Source organism: Abramis brama (genome assembly GCF_963993115.1).
Source record: "Abramis brama genome assembly, chromosome: 8".
NCBI classification, from domain to species: domain Eukaryota; kingdom Metazoa; phylum Chordata; class Actinopteri; order Cypriniformes; family Leuciscidae; genus Abramis; species Abramis brama.
The window spans coordinates 10,133,886-10,152,765 of NC_139970.1; the positions used below are offsets into that span (position 1 = coordinate 10,133,886).

At 38.3% G+C, this 18,880-nt stretch overlaps 1 protein-coding gene across 10 annotated transcripts in view; it reads right to left on the reverse strand.

The window, feature by feature from the left end:
* Positions 1-18,880, reverse strand: part of LOC311088960 (nectin-3-like protein) — a 120,825-nt gene that overhangs the window by 55,949 nt on the left and 45,996 nt on the right. For 2 of the 10 annotated variants that reach the window (XM_084123369.1, XM_084123361.1), the window contains exons 5-7: positions 11,598-11,737; positions 11,331-11,453; positions 2,530-5,328 (exon numbers count right to left, since the gene is read on the reverse strand). The exons of 2 other annotated variants lie outside the window; for them this stretch is intronic. In XM_084123369.1, coding sequence (XP_083979495.1) covers positions 11,332-11,453; positions 11,598-11,737 — 262 coding nt within the window. In that variant the 3' untranslated portion in view covers positions 2,530-5,328; position 11,331. Of the gene's footprint in view, positions 1-2,529; positions 5,329-10,025; positions 11,165-11,187; positions 11,454-11,597; positions 11,738-18,880 lie in introns of those variants that run through there. 6 more of the 10 variants (XM_084123366.1, XM_084123368.1, XM_084123365.1 and 3 more) reach the window with 5 other exon arrangements.

An 18,880-nucleotide genomic window follows, 5' to 3' on the forward strand; every position in this document is an offset into this window, starting at 1 on the left:
GGTCCATGTCCCTTAAAATGATATCCAAAACCATTTTTTTTAACCTTTATAGGGACAATTTTTTTCTAGCCTTATGAAATTTATCTTTCATCTTTTATGTCAAATTCTTACATTTAATAATAAAACAATAGAAAGACACTTTAGGTTTTTACCATTCAAATGAAATCAGTATCAACAAAATCTATCTCAGAATGCATTTACACAACAATTACAGTTGCAGAAATGATGTTATGAGATAAATGTTTTAAATGTAAAAATGTTTAATAGTCTATAGAGAAATGCAATTATACATTTAAATACACAATTAAAACTGATAGTAAGTGGTAAAAAGCCACTGCCTTAATGAGTCATTGAACCAAAACTTCTGTAGAGTCTTGCGCACGGGTTTAATGTGTTGTGCCATGTAGGCTAACTAGATTGCATTTCTTAAATTATCTACTCAACACTACTTTAGAGACACAATGTAACTGTCAACAGGTTTAGACGTAAAAGGATAGTTCACCCAAAATGAACATTCTGTCATCATTTACTCACCCTCATGATGTTCCAAACCTGTAGGCCTAAATATGAGTTTCTTTCTTTTGTTGAACATAAAAGAAGATATTCTGAAGAATGTTGATAACCAAACAGTTTTGGTTCCCCATTGACTTCCATAGTATTTTTTTTAATACTATTTGGAAGTCAAAGGGGACAAAACATCCTTAAGAACATCTTCCTTTATGTTCAACAAAAGAAAGAAACATATTTAGGCCTACAGGTTTGGAACAACATGAGGGTGAGTAAATGATGACAGAATGTTCATTTTGGGTGAACTTTCCCTTTAAAAACAAATTAACAAAAGAAAACGTGACTTACCTGTATTAAGTTTTGAAAACAGAATTGGATCAAACATTTGTCCAGGAAAGTGTCAGCATAATGTCCATCCTCTTTCATATTGTCAAACAGGTTCATCCAAAACTGGATGCACTGACTTCTAAGTGTAAGCCACCATCTCTCAATCCATTGATTGCTGGTGCTTGGCCCAAAACTGACGCAAGCAGAGTCGGGATGTGTTCCATGATGCAGAAATTTCTGCATCTCTGAAACATTGACGTTCTCTGTGCCGAGATCCAATCTCACCATATTAGGGCAGCCCTCCGCCTCCATGACAGCTGTCATAAAATACCCAGCAATAACCCGAGGATCATTGTTTGTTCTGTAAGCTTCAAGCCACATCATTTTTCTTGAAAACCCGTCTATGCACCCACTTATACCAATTCCATATGGTTTTAATTTATCGTATCCATCGATATGCCACACATAATTAGGTCCACGGCTGAAATACACTCGGCGGCAAAGTCGATTCCTAGACCTCAGGTCAACTCCCTCGCCATCTAGCAACCGTAAAATCACCCGCACTGTCTCTCTGTCAGTGATAATTCCATTGAGCCAGCATTTCTGATGCATCCACCTGTAACCATGCGACTGTCCTGATGTTTGTAGCTGTTGCTGAATGAAAGCTGCCACATCAGCTTCATCAGTCTTGTTCTTCCTCCTCCAAAGCTGATGTTTACTCAAAAGTCGCTCAAGGGTGCGATTGCTAAATTTGACTCCATGTACCTCTTTCAGTAGAGTTAGTATTTCACGATTTGTTAGTCCTCGTCTGAAATACTGCTCTATTTGTTTAAAATCCATGGATCACGCAGATGCCCAATGTTAGCAAGAATCAGCATCAGCAACAACCGGCGCCTGTAGGCATATAGCGCGAGCGCACAATGCGTCACAATTAGTTTATCATTATTATAAGTTAAGTCATTATTACGAGAAAGTTTCTCATTATTACGAGAAAGTTTCTCATTATTATTAGATGTTAAGTCATTATTACGAGAAAGTTTCTCATTATTACGAGATGTTAAGTCATTATTATGAGAAAGTTTCTCATTATTACGAGAAAGTTTCTCATTATTACGAGATGTTAAGTCATTATTACGAGAAAGTTTCTCATTGTTACGAGATGTTAAGTCATTATTACGAGAAAGTTTCTCATTATTACGAGATGTTAAGTCATTATTTCGAGAAAGTTTCTCATTATTACGAGATGTTAAGTCATTATTTCGAGAAAGTTTCTCATTATTACGAGATGTTAAGTCATTATTTCGAGAAAGTTTCTCATTATTACGAGATGTTAAGTCATTATTTCGAGAAAGTTTCTCATTATTACGAGAAAGTTTCTCATTATTATTAGATGTTAAGTCATTATTACGAGAAAGTTTCTCATTATTACGAGATGTTAAGTCATTATTATGAGAAAGTTTCTCATTATTACGAGAAAGTTTCTCATTATTACGAGATGTTAAGTCATTATTACGAGAAAGTTTCTCATTGTTACGAGATGTTAAGTCATTATTACGAGAAAGTTTCTCATTATTACGAGATGTTAAGTCATTATTTCGAGAAAGTTTCTCATTATTACGAGATGTTAAGTCATTATTTCGAGAAAGTTTCTCATTATTACGAGATGTTAAGTCATTATTTCGAGAAAGTTTCTCATTATTACGAGATGTTAAGTCATTATTTCGAGAAAGTTTCTCATTATTACGAGATGTTAAGTCATTATTATGAGAAAGTTTCTCATTATTACGAGATGTTTAAGTCATAATTACGAGAAAGTTTCTCATTATTATGAGATGTTAAGTCATTATTATGAGAAAGTTTCTCATTATTACGAGATGTTAAGTCATTATTACGAGAAAGTTTCTCATTATTATGACTTAAAGAATCTTTTTTTTTTTACTCAACGTGGCGGAAACGGGCTTCCATACAGAACAGATAAGGTGACACTGTCGAACTATAATGTCTTTTTAACATATAAAAATAAAATATTATATATTTTATAAACTGTAGGAAAATATTAATGTGATTTATAAGACATTTACACTTTTTGCGGGCAAAGAAGAGAAAGGGGAGGTGAGCTTTCTCCTTATGACGACATAAGGGGAAGATTCTAGATTCGCCCGTCTGAGCTTTCATTTACTCAAAAAATCCCTGTGTTTCTACTGTTATGAACGTTATGCATTTAGTAGACATTTCTCAATGCTGTATACTTTATAGAATGTACACTGTCCCCAAATGATGATCTGCGATTGTAGATATTGTTAAAAACAATCAGTGCATACCCACGATGCTACAAAAGGCATAAGATGTATGCAGATGTCACAGGATTAGCTCACATACAATAAACAGAGATTGTCTTATATTAGGGAGATGAGAGGGTCTGTATCTCTTACCATTGGAGAAAGCGTAGCGGCTAACTTGGATCATGTGATGCACCTCAGCCTATCGTGTAATGGCAGTGAAGTCAGTGCCCACAGTTCAAAGTTTTATGACAGTCAGTTACAGATTACGTTAATCAGTGTCAATTATTAGTGCGTAGGACTTGTGAATAAATGTTCTATATTTGGTGTTATATCGCTAGTAAAGTTACAGTAGGACTGCATTGTTTGTGGAATATGCTTTACTGTGGAAAAAAAGCTTGAATATCTATATTAGCTGCAAAGTACTAGTCACCGCAGGGTGAAAAAAAGTACATTTAAGATTACATAAAAAAACTTTATTGTAATTGAATACATATTTAATTAATTAAAATTATATGTAGGCTATTCTTTACCATCATACATTAAATAGCGTTATACAGTATCATAATCATTAGGCACATTAGGCAGTTTGCACAACACTTCATGTTTTATTTTAATTAAACAACACACAATATAACAATATTTATAATTAAATTATTAATTTTGTCTTTATTCATAAAATGCATAATATCAGCGTCATGTCAAAGATATTGTTAAAATAGTTATAATAGTTATAATTTAAGGTATTTTTTCTTTATTTAGAAAAATTATATTTTAATATATTTTGTATTTATCTTTCTTTAGACAATATACAATATCACTCAATATTACTATGAAATACTATGGTAATGCCGTAAATGAGTCTTACCTGTCGTGACATTCCCTACTCGGCCTTATCTTATAAAATCTTTTTATCATTGTAAAATCTACATATCGTTCGCAACTAATGTATTGTTTAGCGTAAAACATGTTGAAGATTAGCAAACAGGCTGTCCATTACTTACAGTAAATGATAAGGTGTTTCATTTCAAAGGCGGTTTATTCAGTGTAGTGAAGCCTCTTCTCTATTGACATCCATTCATAAAAAACGGCCTCTGCTCTCCTTTCCTGCGTACCAGTCTTAGCATTAGCCGTTAGCATTAGCCATTACGCTTTTTTGGCTAAAGGTTGCAGGCTTGTCATCTAGTGGCTTTGATACTGCTCTCTGTGCCATGCTGGATTACTTCCTGATTAATGGTCACATGACATGACTCCTTACTGAAACCTAAGATTCCTAAAGAGACTACGGCCAAATAAAAGAGAAAAAATAAAGGATTACTTGAAGAATGGAAACAAGACTATTAACATATTACGTGATAATGTAACAATTGCTTTATAACAGTAAGAAGCTGGAACTTGAGAACATCCCTTTTCTTGTGCTAGTGAAGTGCCCAAATAGTTTCCATCTTTTTGCTGCCTTGGCTTAGCCATTTGGGTTGTGAAGTTGCTGATGTGAAAACATTCCTTTATTTGCTCCTGGTAGGATATAGTAATAACCTTTTAGTATTTATCTGTTGTTTTGCAGGAAGTGTCTCCAGGGAAGCTGGATGTTGGGTATTTTTTGCCCTTGCTGAGGTCGTCACACTTAAGTACATTTACATTTTACATTTATGCATTCAGCAGATGCTTTTATCCAAAGCGACTTACATTGCATTTCAAGGTACTCATTTACATTCTTATCAACTCTTGCTTTACCTGGGAATCAAACCCATGACCTTGGCGTTGCAAGCACCAACGCTCTACTGTTTGAGCTACAGGAAAGTACTGGTTCATCAGTTTACTCTGGATTTACAAACATTTATTAAATTGATTTATAAAGATGAGTATTTCCCCTTTTTTTTTTCAGTCTCTCAGATGCTGTGGTAGATTTTCACCTACGCACCCACCTGACTTGAGTTAAATTTAGTGTCCCAGATACATATGAATTTATACTCTACTAAGCCTACTTCAATACCTGGATGCCGACGTCTCGACCTTTTTGAACACTATCACTCAGGAAAAAGGTCTCTAGTTCTCCACTCTCATTTGAGAATAGAAGTAAGATATCTAGTGTTAATCCTGCAATGTTAATGTGCAATTGTTGCACATCAACAATCAAACAGACTCCAGACTATTTCTTGGAATGTGCTTCAATCACGGCCGGAGGACCTCAGACCAATTTCAGAGAGAATCCCTCCTACAAAAAGAGTACAACAGTAAAGAATAGGACCATAGCAAAGGTAACATGACATATTACTCATCATTAGATAATTTGTCTCTATGATTGGTTCTACATTTGTGCAAACTCAGCCACCCCCTCCCTTCTCTGCTACTGGCAAAGCAAATTTAGATCTGCCCAAATCATGGATTTGTTAGTTTGTTGATTACTCGATATTGTCTTGATTCATTTCTTGTGTTCCCCTTGTCTTGTGTGGACTTCTATTATTTCCTGTTATACAACCAGCACAGTAAAAGTCCACACAAGACAAGGGGAACACAAGAAAGGAATCATGACAGATATGTCATGGGACTATTATATTTAGATAGTTTTCTAACTGCAGACCCAAAGTTGGGACGAATATGGACAAACCCAGCCTTTGGGTTACATTTTTAACCAAACGCTTAGGTTTGTCTATATTTAACCCAAAATTGGGTTAAAACATCCCAGCATTTTTTAGAGAGTGTGTCCCTAAGTTTGTTATATTCAAAACACACATTGACTTTGGCCCAAGGTTTGGGGACATTTAGGTTACAAAAGCATATAAATATTAACACAAGTCATTCATCTGGAGTCTGAGTCAAGTCTGAAGTCTTTAAGCTGGAGTCCGAGTCAAATCTGGAGTCTTTTGTCACGAGTCTGAGTCATTTCATGCCATAGGCTACATTAAAAAATTCTCATACTCAAAAATCCTGTTATTTGTATTATATAGACAAAATATATGATCTTTCTATTATCTGTTTTGTTTGTAATAAAGGTTCTAAGATTTAAGGGATAATATACATCCAGCTTGTTACTTTATAACCCACTGTATAAAACAATCGTCCTGGCAACAAGAGTTATAGGGGAGAGCGGGGCACAAAGTAACGCTTTTTGAATTTCTCAGTTTGAGTAAATCTACTTATGGTTCAGAGTATTTATTTTTTCCCACATTCATTTCCCACATTCATTTCCCACATGTCTAGTACAATTATGTGTTTTTGTTTTATCAATACAGTATATACTTTTTTCTTGACATACCCCGAAAGAATGGAAGTGAAATGTGACAACATGCCCCATAGGTGGGGTACATTGTAACATGTGCAGGGGCACATTGTAACATGACCATATGACAGCTTAAAATGTTATCTGATCTAATAAAAAAAATATACAAAACAAACTAAAATATTTTCTAAATAAAATACAATTAAAAAACTTTTTCATATAAAATAATGGCAATAAATAAATAAATATAAACTCATTTTTGAGTTTTGACTACGAACACATGAAAACACAGCTATACAACATAGTTCAAAACAAATAAATAATTAGTCATTTCTGAACATTGACTCTCAGTCTTTATTCACCTTTTTCTCACGTTTTCTCAATAAAATTAATAAAAGTATAGAATATTATAGCATATTTCTAATAGGGGCACATTGTAACGCAGTGTTACAACATGCCCCCGCCTGCACAACTGGGGTTTAAACCCTGCTAGTGTCTTCTGCTAGTTAGCAAAGCATTAAATAACTATCTCAACTGTTAAATAACATCTTGGAGATTAAAATAATATCAGATTTGTCTTATTTTAAATAAACACAAAAAATAGAGATGAAAAATTAACTTAAGTAAGAAATTTACTTTTGCTATGGTTTAATAAATGTCTATGGATATCTTCCAAAAAAATAAATCATTTTGGCGGATTTTTTTTTCCTATACAGTGTTGATATGGCAACTAGTAAATAGCCTACACAAAGTTTCGTCATCCAAACATGTGCGGAAGTATTTAAAACAAGCGTGTTACAACTAACCCCGCGTTAGGTTGTGCCCCGCGCTCCTATTCAATACAATAAGTGAACGCAATATGGGTTTGTTTGCCAGATGGTCGCGGTTTGTTATACAGTTTGTTATACAGCAGCGTTGTTATTGACGACAGTCATTATCTGAAAATATCAAACCTCGTAATGTTTAAGTCAATAGCAAACTGTAGCCTATGCATGCGATACGTTAATATATGCGCTCTAAGTAATAAATGGATTAACATCCTATCTCCTCTCTCTCTCTCATAGACATAGGCCTACATTAGGAGAGAGAAAAGCTGAATACAAAAAGATTGATAAAAGTAAAACATAGTGCTAGGTTTGCGGTGTGTAATGATGCGATGCGATGTCTCATAAAATTTGAACTCGACGTTCCTGTGTCCCACATTCTTTGCATCTAGCCGATTTGACATGCTAATAACCCAAATGAAAGAACATATGCCACGGTTGCTCCCGTCATGTTTCATGGGACTTTCATTATGACATTTCGGAGTTTATGCGCAATATACGGACATACGTAATCAAAATGGTAACACTTTAGAATACTGTATCTTACTTACTGCATAACTAATAAGGAATTATTGAAGAACTAATAGGTAATTCTTCATTAACTACTTCTTCACTACTGTCTACTAAGGAAGATGTGTTAACTAATCAGTATGTAATAGAATTTTATGATTGTGTTAAGTATCAGTTAGTTAATCAATAACTAATGAATTATGTCATATCTCCTGAAGAACTACTATTAATTATCTACTAATTAAGGTTCAAGAAAAATAACTAAGAAGTAACTTCTACTGAACAGTCATATACAGTAGTTACCGGTACTACAATAATCCAGGTTTTTTTCAGTGGAGTGGTGGATGAAGTAGCTACACAAATCAAGAACTTGAGTAAAAGTACGGATACCCCAATAAAATATGACTTCAGTAAAATTATAATTAGGTCTATTCATTTTCAAATTAACCTTAAAGTAGGCTACAAATGTAATTAATTTTTAAAGTACTTAAAAAGTAAAAAGCACTGATCAATGTTCACTGTGACAGTTTTAGTCATTCAGCACTAATAAGAAAGATAAGTGCAGACATTTACCTATAGGCTATATATTGATCAGCAAATAAGCAAACTTTTTATTTCATTAGCAAGACTACATTTTACAGTGATTTGGTGATCAAGACTAGAGTGCGAGCATTTGCATCCTCTTCTGGAGAGTTCTCAGCGCCGCCGATATGGTGCATTTCTTCGGCGAAATGCAGGTTTGTGTACGTTTCATTTAATCTATAAAATCATTACTGTGCTGTAAATCATTTTATTTTATGCAAGCAACATACAAGGACGCGATGTCAGTTAGCCTACCTAACGCGTTGGTCTTTTTTGCGTGATGGAAACGCCTGATCCCTTGCATAAAACAAATATTTTTATTTCTAAAGATACTAAATCTATTTACATCAGACGTTAAAATATGTTCTCAGAGCTGTGCACTGTTTGTTTATGGGCAGGTTATGGAGTCAGTCACAGCATCTTTCGGCGGCGGTCTGAAGTTAGCAGTTTCCCCGCCAAACACGAGCCCAGCTCCCGCAAGAGATCCAGCACTACTACCGTGAAAACGGGAGAACAGAGACCGGGTGATTACACTTGGAATAGTTTTTATCTGAGTTCCAAGAGTTTTCAGATACGCAAAATGAACACACGGATCGATTAACCGTGACAAAAACAAAATAAAATAAGCTGTATTAAGAAATATCCTTATCTGAAATAAAGGAAGATATCATGTACCCTAAACGAGTCATTGTCATGTATTTTACAAAGGTTAAGATGATTACGTTAATAGTGTTTTTTTTTTAACAGTAAGTTTGAAATTTGAGTGGGAAGTATGTGGTAATTCTTTATTAATTACAAATGGGTTCCCTATATTTTCACTTTAGAATACCGTTTCAGGTTCTAAGTAATTCCTGAAGAATTATCTAATAATTATTAATTAATTACTAATAAGTTCCCTATATTTTCACATTTAGAATCCTGTTTCAGGTTCTAAGTAGGCTAATTCCTGTGTAATTATTTGGTAATTCTTTATTAATTACTAATGGGTTTCCTATATTTTCACTTTAGAATACTGTTTCAGGTTCTAAGTAATTCCTGAAGAATTATCTAACAATTATTTATTAATTACTAATAAGTTCCCTACATGTTCAGTTTCCCTCAGTCGTTGCCTCAAATACATGAATTTACTCAATGGCATTCTATGCTGAGGAATACAGACACACACAGTACTGTATATACAATATAAAAACTAATCTGAGGTTAGTTAAGGCAAGGCACTTGAGTGGGGTTCCTTTCTGAAGTTTATTTCTTACAGAACACACAAAACCACATAGGCCAAAACCTCTTTAACATTTATATGCATTTGTTAAAACTGTATTTTCTTCTATTAATAACATTAGTAAATAAGGAAGGTCACAACTCAATGTAGTTTTGTATGACTGTTCATTAGTTACTTCTTATTTTTCTTGAACCTTAATTAGTAGATAATTAATAGTAGTTCTTCAGGAGATATGACATAATTCATTAGTTATTAACTAACTGTTACTTAACACAATCATAAAATTCTATTACATACTGATTAGTTAACACATCTTCCTTAGTAGTTAACAGTAGTGAAGAAGTAGTTAATGAAAAATTACCTATTAGTTCTTCAATAATTCCTTATTAGTTATGCAGTAAGTAAGATACAGTATTCTAAAGTGTTACCAGAATATTATATACTGATGCTGTAAGCATGGTTAAAATAGGAGGAGGTTTAAGTGTACCAATCCAAATGAAAAGAGGGATAAGGCAAGGGTGCCCTATGTCGGGCAATAGAGCCTCTACTTTGTTTATTAAGAATTAAATTGACAGGTATTCTAGTAAGTAATAAGCCAGAAGCTGAAGCTATTAAACTTTATGCTTATGCAGACGATGTAACCGTTATGGTTAGGAATACAAATGATGTTCAAGTTATAAAGGAAGCTCTAAAGATTTATGAAGGGGCATCATCAGCCAAACTAAACTGGCAAAAAACAGAAGCCTTATGGTGTGGTTCTGAAGAAAGCTCTTTACCAGAATTACCGCAAAATGTTCAGTGGGGGAAGTCCGGTTTTAAATTTTTAGGAGTATATCTTGGTAAAGATGAATGTAGGATGAAGAATTGGGAGGGGTTAGTAGATGGAGTGCTTGTAAAGTTGTCTAAATGAATGACTGCTACCCCAGTTATCCTACAGGGGAAGAGTCCTGATAGCCAACAGTCTTATAGCTTCCCCCCTTTGGCATAAGTTGATGGTTTTGGATCCTCCAAGAAATATAATAGAAGACATTCAAAAGACTCTTGTTAAATTCTTCTGGTCAGGACAACACTGGCTAAAAGCTGCTGTCCTATACCTTCCCATTCATGAGGGAGGACAAGGACTACTTGACATTTGTTCTAGGATTGCTGTTTTCCGTTTGCAAGTGGCACAGCGTCTCCTATATCATCAGCATCAGCAGTGGATGGACGTAGCATGTGCTTTGTTGCAAAAAAAACAGAAGAATGGGATTGGATAAGCAATTGTTTGTCACGTCTTTTGAGGGACTAGCATTGGAAGGATTGACTGTCTTCTACCAGTGTTGCAAGCTTGGCAGACTCTATCATTTTCAAGAGAATGGGAAGGATCTAATCAGTGGGTATACGAAGAGCCTTTGTTTTTCAATCCACTTCTCTCTGTTGAGGTGTTGAGATCTGCCTCTGTGAGGTCGGCAATATTGAAAGCAGGAGTCTCCAAAATATGCCACCTACGCAGGGGACTGAGCTGGATATCGGTAGAGGAACTGACACAAAAGGTGGGCTTCAGGTCTGAACGTTTTATCAAGAGGATGCTGGATGACCTTGAGGAGGCCCTCCCAGATCCTGTAAGGGATTATATGGAAATTTATCCTGTGGAGAACTGTGATGATACAGAGAATTCCCATTTTCCTGAACTGCATGTTTCTATAAAAAAAGGAGACTGGCAGGAAGATGATAGAAAATTGCTTTCTATGGATACACCAGAACTGAATATTTTTAGTATTTTGAGCAGACAAACACTTTACAGAGCTTGTGTAAAAACCATCAACTTCCAACATCTTAAGGATGTGAGAGACACTAAATGGACAATGATTAATAGTGCTTACTTTAGTAAAATCTACTTTTACTTAAGTAGAAGTTTCGAACTCGAGACACTGTGCAGAACGTGCAAAGTAAACCCAGGATGGCACAGCTGGAGATAAACAGATCCCGACAGACATCAGTGGATCCTACAAAACATGGAATAAGGGATTGAGAAAAAGAGAACTGTCAGGTTACATATTTAAGTTTTGTCTATGAATATTGTTGTCGCTGTGTTGATTTACTTCTGTTCCTAAATGCATACATGTATAGACTAAACTAGAATGACTCACCAGTGTTATCCACATAGAGCACACCTGACACACTTCCATACTCGGTTGATGCTGTACAGATGTACACACCATTCAAATCGGAGGATGATTTTGGGATGAAAAGTTTGTTGCCTTCAGAATGCGGAGTGCTTCCATTCACTCTGTTAATGAAGACACATGAGAGAAACTGACATTATACAAAAGTCTAAGGCCTGCCCAATCGTTCCAGCGACAGTTTCCCCAGATGAAGGTTTACTGCATGTCACAGTCTTTTCAGCATATCAAAGTAATTTAATTCCAATTAAACTTTTATCATGACTCCATTTTATCACGACCTTGAATTTAGGTTAGGATCACAATTGGTTATTGGTCATTTGTATAATAGTTTGGAGACGCATTTGATTATTCTATTTAACTCTTTACTCTTATTATCCTCGTTCATTCGGGTGCCTCGAACCGGCCGTTCATATTATCCGGGCCCACGATCACAAACTCTCCAGTCTGATCGATAACCAGAGGTTATGGCTAAAGCAGTTCAACAATGTCGCAACACGTACCCAATGCTTGCTATCACCTCAATAGTATTCTTATCTAGCCCCCTATAGTAATGCGCCTGCGCCTGCAGGTCAAGCAGTGAGTCAGGAATCTATGCTGCGTTCCAGTCCAAAATTGTCATGCCCTTCACTCGCTAACTTCCCTCCTTCTCGTTCACTCGGATGTACGTCATTGCTTACGTTGCACGAGTGCCCACTACTGGCGGAAACTGCAATGGGCTGAACTGGAACGTCCTAAGCCCTTGATCACTTGGAATCAGCTATGGAGTTGATTTATTATTTACATATTTTTTTCCTTTAAGAATTTGTTTAATGCAGCATCCAAATGTTTATGTGTGTTTGGGTTGTTTTAAATAAAATAAAAAATATAATTAATATCATAGAGTTGTCTGTTGTGGTTGTGATTAGACGAGATATGTGGTGACGTCACAGTCATACTGCATTGTGGGACGTATAGGTACCTGAAGTGTACGTTTGAAGTAGACTCGCTCCCTCGGTCAAGATCGAGTGAACGAGGGTCTGTCCATATAAACTTCCCTCGTCCACTTCACGAAGTGGAACGCACTTCAAAATGGCGGCAGGGATTCCCCCGAGGGGAAGTGCTTAGGGAAGTTCGCAAGTGCGTGTCTAAAAGTGGACTGGAACGCAGCACTAGAATCCCACCGGATGTGCCTCACGCTCCATCTACACTGGGATCTAGTATGTACTTAAGCCTGGACGCAGATTTGCAGAAACAATGGATACAACGTAATCTGCTAAAGTTAATAATTTCAAAGTCAGTAAATAAGTTCAATAATCAATACAAAATCTAAAAATAAATGGATCTACAATGATAGGTAATAATAAACAGGACACAACATTTTAATTCAAATGAATGTGAAAATGTATACAAACAGGCTAAGAAAAAACATGAACATTAGCTAAACAAGAAAACGAACTGCTTTAGAACGATTAGTTTCAGTGAACAAAAAATATTAACGAACAAAATCAGGTTAACTGCCCATTTGAACGGCGCAAACACCCCGCATCATTGACGCTTACGCACATTCCACACAGGTAAACACCGCCTTTCGTGTGCAGCTCCCACACACTTTGTGACATTTGGCACATGTCTCCTTGGTTTTATTTTGTTTGCAGTTCCTCCAGTTGTATGGCTTTTGATTCCATGTGGTCGGAGTGAAGTTCGCTCGCCAGTCGTGTGATGAAGTCCCTCCGCGAAACTTGCAATGTAGCGGACTTATGATATCTATAATGCGTGCGGTCAAAATGACCGTTATGGTCATTCTAGGTAGAAATAGTCAGAACTGTTTAGTGTTTTGTGATTTTAATAAAATAACAGTGTCAGAATAAAATATACACATATTTAGGAAAAGTCAGAGTCCTACAGCCACATTTATTTTATTTTAACAAAGTTATTACTGTCACAGTGTCTGGTTTATGTTCCTTGGGTCACCACTAGATGTCCTCCTTCCCCACGGTGTCCATCACACTCTTGAACTACATCCCCCATGATCCTTGTCTTTTCATTGCACTCAGCTGTCCCTTATCACTGATCATTGCACTCAGCCTGTTCCCCATTAGCATTGTCATTTCCCTGTGTATATATACCCTGTCTGTTTTAGTATGTGTCATGGAGTCCTTGAATTTATCATGCCACTTCTGTTTCTTCTGTGTTCCTGTTTATGTTCTTGTTTTGGATGGATTATGATATCGACTATTGCCTGGACTGGATTATGCTTATGGAATTCCCCAAATAAATAATTCATACTGCACTTGGATCTAACCCCTGTTTCTTGTCTGTGGTTTCGTGACAGAAGGACTCCGTCAACAAGGATCCAGCGGTATGTTTTTTAATGTCTTTTCCCCAGCCATCGAGCGGGAGAGGAGAGAGGGTTTTGAGGGAACCCGTCTAGTCATTTTTCGTGGGACCCGGGGAGGTCGCAGAGGAGTGGTGGGTCGAGAGGGAGTCCAATACCACTCTCCACCATGGCCCCCCTTCGACTCTGGGAAGGTGAGGGACGAATTGGAGCCACCGTCTCACCATCGCAGACGGAGAGGGGGTAAGAGACGCACGTCTGCCGAGCCTGTGTCTTCGGACAGGATGCCGCCGTCGAGCCTGTGTCTTCGGACAAGATGGCCGCTGCCGAGCCGGATCCAGTGTCTGCGGACAAGATGGTTGCCGCCGAGCCTGTTCACGTCACGTCTGCCGAGCCTGTGTCTTCGGACAAGATGGCCGCCGCCGAGCCTGCCTCTTCGGACAAGAGGATTGTCTCGGAGCTGCCTACCATCAGTCCTGCCACGGCCAGGAGGGCTGTCTTTCTCTTTTACGCAGTGGCGGTATTGCATGCGTGGAAGAGACACAGCAAGTCTTCTGATCCAGAGACTGTTCACGTCACGTCTGCCGATCCAGAGACTGTTCACGTGCTGGAGGCTGTACCCGTCAGCCCTGCCATGGCCCAGAGGGCTGTCTTCACTTTTTATTTGGTTGCTGTCTGGCGTGCCTGGGCTGCACACACTACCAAGATGGCAGCCTCCAGTCCGGTTGGAACCCCGGACACTGCGCTGAAGCCGGTGTTTGTTCCTGTTCCTGAACAGGTGTCCGTGTCTGTTCCTGAGCCGGTGGTGTCTGTTCCTGAGCCAGTGGAGTCTGTTACAGTTCCTGAGCCGGTGGTGTCTGTTCCAGTTCCTGAGCCGGTGTCATCTGTTCCTGAGCCGGTGGTGTCTGTTCCTGTTCCTGAGCCGGTGGTGTCTGTTCCTGTTCCTGAGCCGGTGGTGGCTGTTCCAGTTCCTGAGCCGGTGGTGTCTGTTCCAGTTCCTGAGCCGGTGGTGTCTGTTCCAGTGCCTGAGCTGGTGTCTGTTCCTGTGCCCTGGCCGCCCGAGGGAAAGTCTCCGCCCTGGCCGCCCGAGGGAAAGTCTCCACCGTGGCCGCCCGATGGACTGTCTGCTCTGCCCTGGCCGCCCGAGGGACTGTCTGCTCTGCCCTGGCCGCCCGATGAACTGTCACTCCCTGTCCCCGTTTCCCTCCATGGACCTGGCCCCCCATCCCTCCCCCTGATCCTCCACCAGTCCACCTCCCGCCTGGACTCTTGTTTGTCTGTCACGTCTTGGAGCGTCTGGTAGCCGCTCCGTAGAGGGGGGGTTATGTCACAGTGTCTGGTTTATGTTCCTTGGGTCACCACTAGATGTCCTCCTTCCCCACGGTGTCCATCACACTCTTGAACTACATCCCCCATGATCCTTGTCTTTTCATTGCACTCAGCCTGTTCCCCATTAGCATTGTCATTTCCCTGTGTATATATACCCTGTCTGTTTTAGTATGTGTCACGGAGTCCTTGAATTTATCACGCCTCTTCTGTGTTCCTGTTTATGTTCTTGTTTTGGATGGATTATGATATCGACTATTGCCTGGACTGGATTATGCTTATGGAATTCCCCAAATAAATAATTCATACTGCACTTGGATCTAACCCCTGTTTCTTGTGTGTGGTTTTGTGACAATTACATTGTAAAATTTAAAAACGGTCAAAATGACCGCCTTGGGAGTTCATGTTAATGTCTGAAGACGTCCAGCATTACGGGCTGATGTCAACTTCAAAATCACCCTGAGCCTCTTGTGGCATTTCTTCAAGTACTCAGACCGAGACAGAAACTTCTTTCCCATGTGCTAACGATGGGAATTTGCATGAATTACTAGCCTGGTTAAAACCAGACCCTTCTCAGTAGTAACTGAGTTAGGGTCTGGCAAAGCTCCTTTAATAACTCATTTCCAAAGAGGCGTCACCAACGGACGTCACTCAAATGCCTCTGGGCGCAATTGGATAGACCTAAAACTCCTAAAACCAATCAGAGCGATCGTCATGTGTAAAGCCATATGCTGCGTCCCAATTTGCCCGTTACACTACGCCATAAAAGTATTTACTCTTTTTGTGAAGAAAATGTATTTATTTTTGAATGTGTAGCAAAAAAGTAGGCAACTTTGGGACATACTACTTCGTCATCTTTATCGGACGGATCTGTCGCGAGCATCCCGTCATGTAAACTGCCCTGCCAATCATCTTGTCACAGTTAAAATCCTCTATTAAATCTAATTTAATTTCCTACCGTTTCGGAGAGAAATAAAGTAGCACGTTCATCTGCCAGTGGGTCTTTCATGGAGACTGTCCTCACGAGTTTGCAATTTGAATATAATAATGCATTTAAAAGTTGATGCGCTTCACCAACGGACGTCGCTCAGATGCCTCTGGGCGCAATTGGATAGGCTAGACCTAAAACCAATCAGAGCGATCGTCATGTGTAAAGCCCGCCTCAACGTTTCTGATTGGTGCCGCGATTTCTCGGCATGGGGAAATGGCCTTGAATGAGCTCTTTGCCAGACTTACTTGCAGAGCAAATCTAAATTTGCCGGAAGTTGTCTGGGTTTTCCCAGGCTAATGAATCACTGTCTCCACCAGAGTTTACACCTTTTGATGGCAGGATGCCATTTGCATGGAAGACCCAACCTCCTCTGAAAGCAAAATATCTCTGAACTCTTAAAAACTGTATTACCTCATGTTTGACTTATTTGGGGATGAGACCTTTGCACCAGTCGCACTGAGACATTTCAAATGATACCAGACATGTATAGTGTTAACATGTATAATTGTTCACATTAAACCATATAGATTTTTGGGTGAATTCAGGTGATCTCAGCATGAGAGAGAGACGAGATGGGGGAGTGTGATTTCGTCTTGGATGGGGATGCTAGTTTCTCAAGAGAGAGTTCAAATGTTAATTTCCAGAAACGTCCTTCGTCTTCTCGGGGAGTGGTTGTTCCTCAACCAGACTGTCTGGCATTTTCTAATGTCTCAAGACTTACAGTATGCATGTGATAATGTAAAATGGTAAAAGGCAATAATCTGGAAACTTGAAAGAGGGAAGAGGAAGGGAGGAGATGGATGGATGACAGGATTTTCTTTGAATAAGAAATTAATATATGAAATCCATTATATATATAAGCTGTAAGTAAGTAAGTAAGTAAGTAAATTTTATTTATAGAGCACATTTCAACATAGCGAAGCTATCCAAAGTGCTGAACATAATGAGAAAAATAGACTAAATAAAAACACAGTAACATAAAACCAGATAAAACAAATAGAAAAACAAGAATATTAAGTATCAGAATGCCAGAGAGTAGAGGTATGTTTTCAATTTTGATTTAAAAATGTAAATGGAAGGTGCAAGGCGGATGTCCAGAGGCAATTGATTCCATAAACGGGGGGCGGCAACTGAGAAAGCTCTATCTCCTTTAGTTTTTAAACGGGAGCGGGGAACATACAATAGAGCCTTGTCTGCAGATCTTAATCTGGAAGGTGGCAAAGGAGTAAGAAGATCTTTAAGATAAGATGGAGCTTGGTTATTAAGAGCTTTAAAAACAAACAATAAGATTTTAAAATGAATTCTAAAATGAATTGGGAGCCAATGAAGGGATGCTAAAATTGGGGTGACATGATCATATTTCTTAGTCCCGGTCAGCAGCCTTGCAGCTGCATTTTGTACTAACTGGAGGCGACCAAGAGATGACTGAGGGAGACCCAGATACAAAGAGTTACAGTAATCTAGGCGTGAGGTAATAAAAGCATGCGTAACCTTCTCCAAATCTTGCACTGACAAAAAAGATTTAATATTGGAAATAATCCGCAATTGATAAAAACTATTCCTAACCACAGAATTTATTTGTTTAGTTAAACACAATTCCATGAGTCCATGATTACTCCAAGATTCCTAACTTGGGAGGAAACAGAGGGAAAATAATTACTTAGGTCTTTAATAATACTACTACTCATTTTTGGAGAACCAAAAACAATTGTCTCCGTTTTGTCCTCATTAAGTTGGAGAAAGTTAAGCGCTAACCATTTCTTAATGTCCCCGATGCATTCCAACAAAGGTTGAATTGAATCGCCAGCTTTTAACGGCAGGTACAGCTGTGAATCGTCTGCATAAAAATGAAACGATACGTTGTGCTTCCTAATAATATCACCCAATGGACGCATATACAAGTTAAAAAGAAGGGGGCCCAAAATAGATCCCTGAGGAACTCCACTAATTATAGGAGCAGAAGATGAAGTAAATGTACCTATCTCCACTGAAAAAGACCTGTCTCTAAGATAAGATCTAAACCACTGTAAGGCCGTACCCTTGATACCAAAAAAATGCTCTAAACGCCAAATTAGAACACTATGGTCAACAGTATCAAAGGCAGCCGAAAGATCAAGTAGGATCAATACGGCATTTTTTCCGGCGTCAACTGCAAGTAAAATATCATTAAACGCTTTCAACAATGCAGACTCTGTACTATGAAGGGCAGTGAAACCAGATTGAAAAGGTTCTAGTAAATTTGCAGAATTCAAGAACGAGTGCAACTGAGACAGCACCACTTTTTCTAAGAGTTTTGATAAAAATGATAGCTTAGCGATAGGCCTATAATTATTGAAGCAACCCTCATCCAAACCTTGTTTCTTAAGCAAAGGCTGAACAACCGCATGCTTAAAACTACTCAGAACTATCCCAGTGACCAAAGATGAATTTATCAATGCTTGGATGCTGGGACCAATTATTGGAAAAGTTGCTTTTAAAATATCAGAAGGTATAACATCAAGTGTGGTGATAGTTGTCTTCATATTACTAACTACTTCACAAAGTTCCGTTAACGAGACATGCTCAAAATTATGAAAGAAGACCGGACTTGCAAACAAATTCGAAGACTGATCTGGA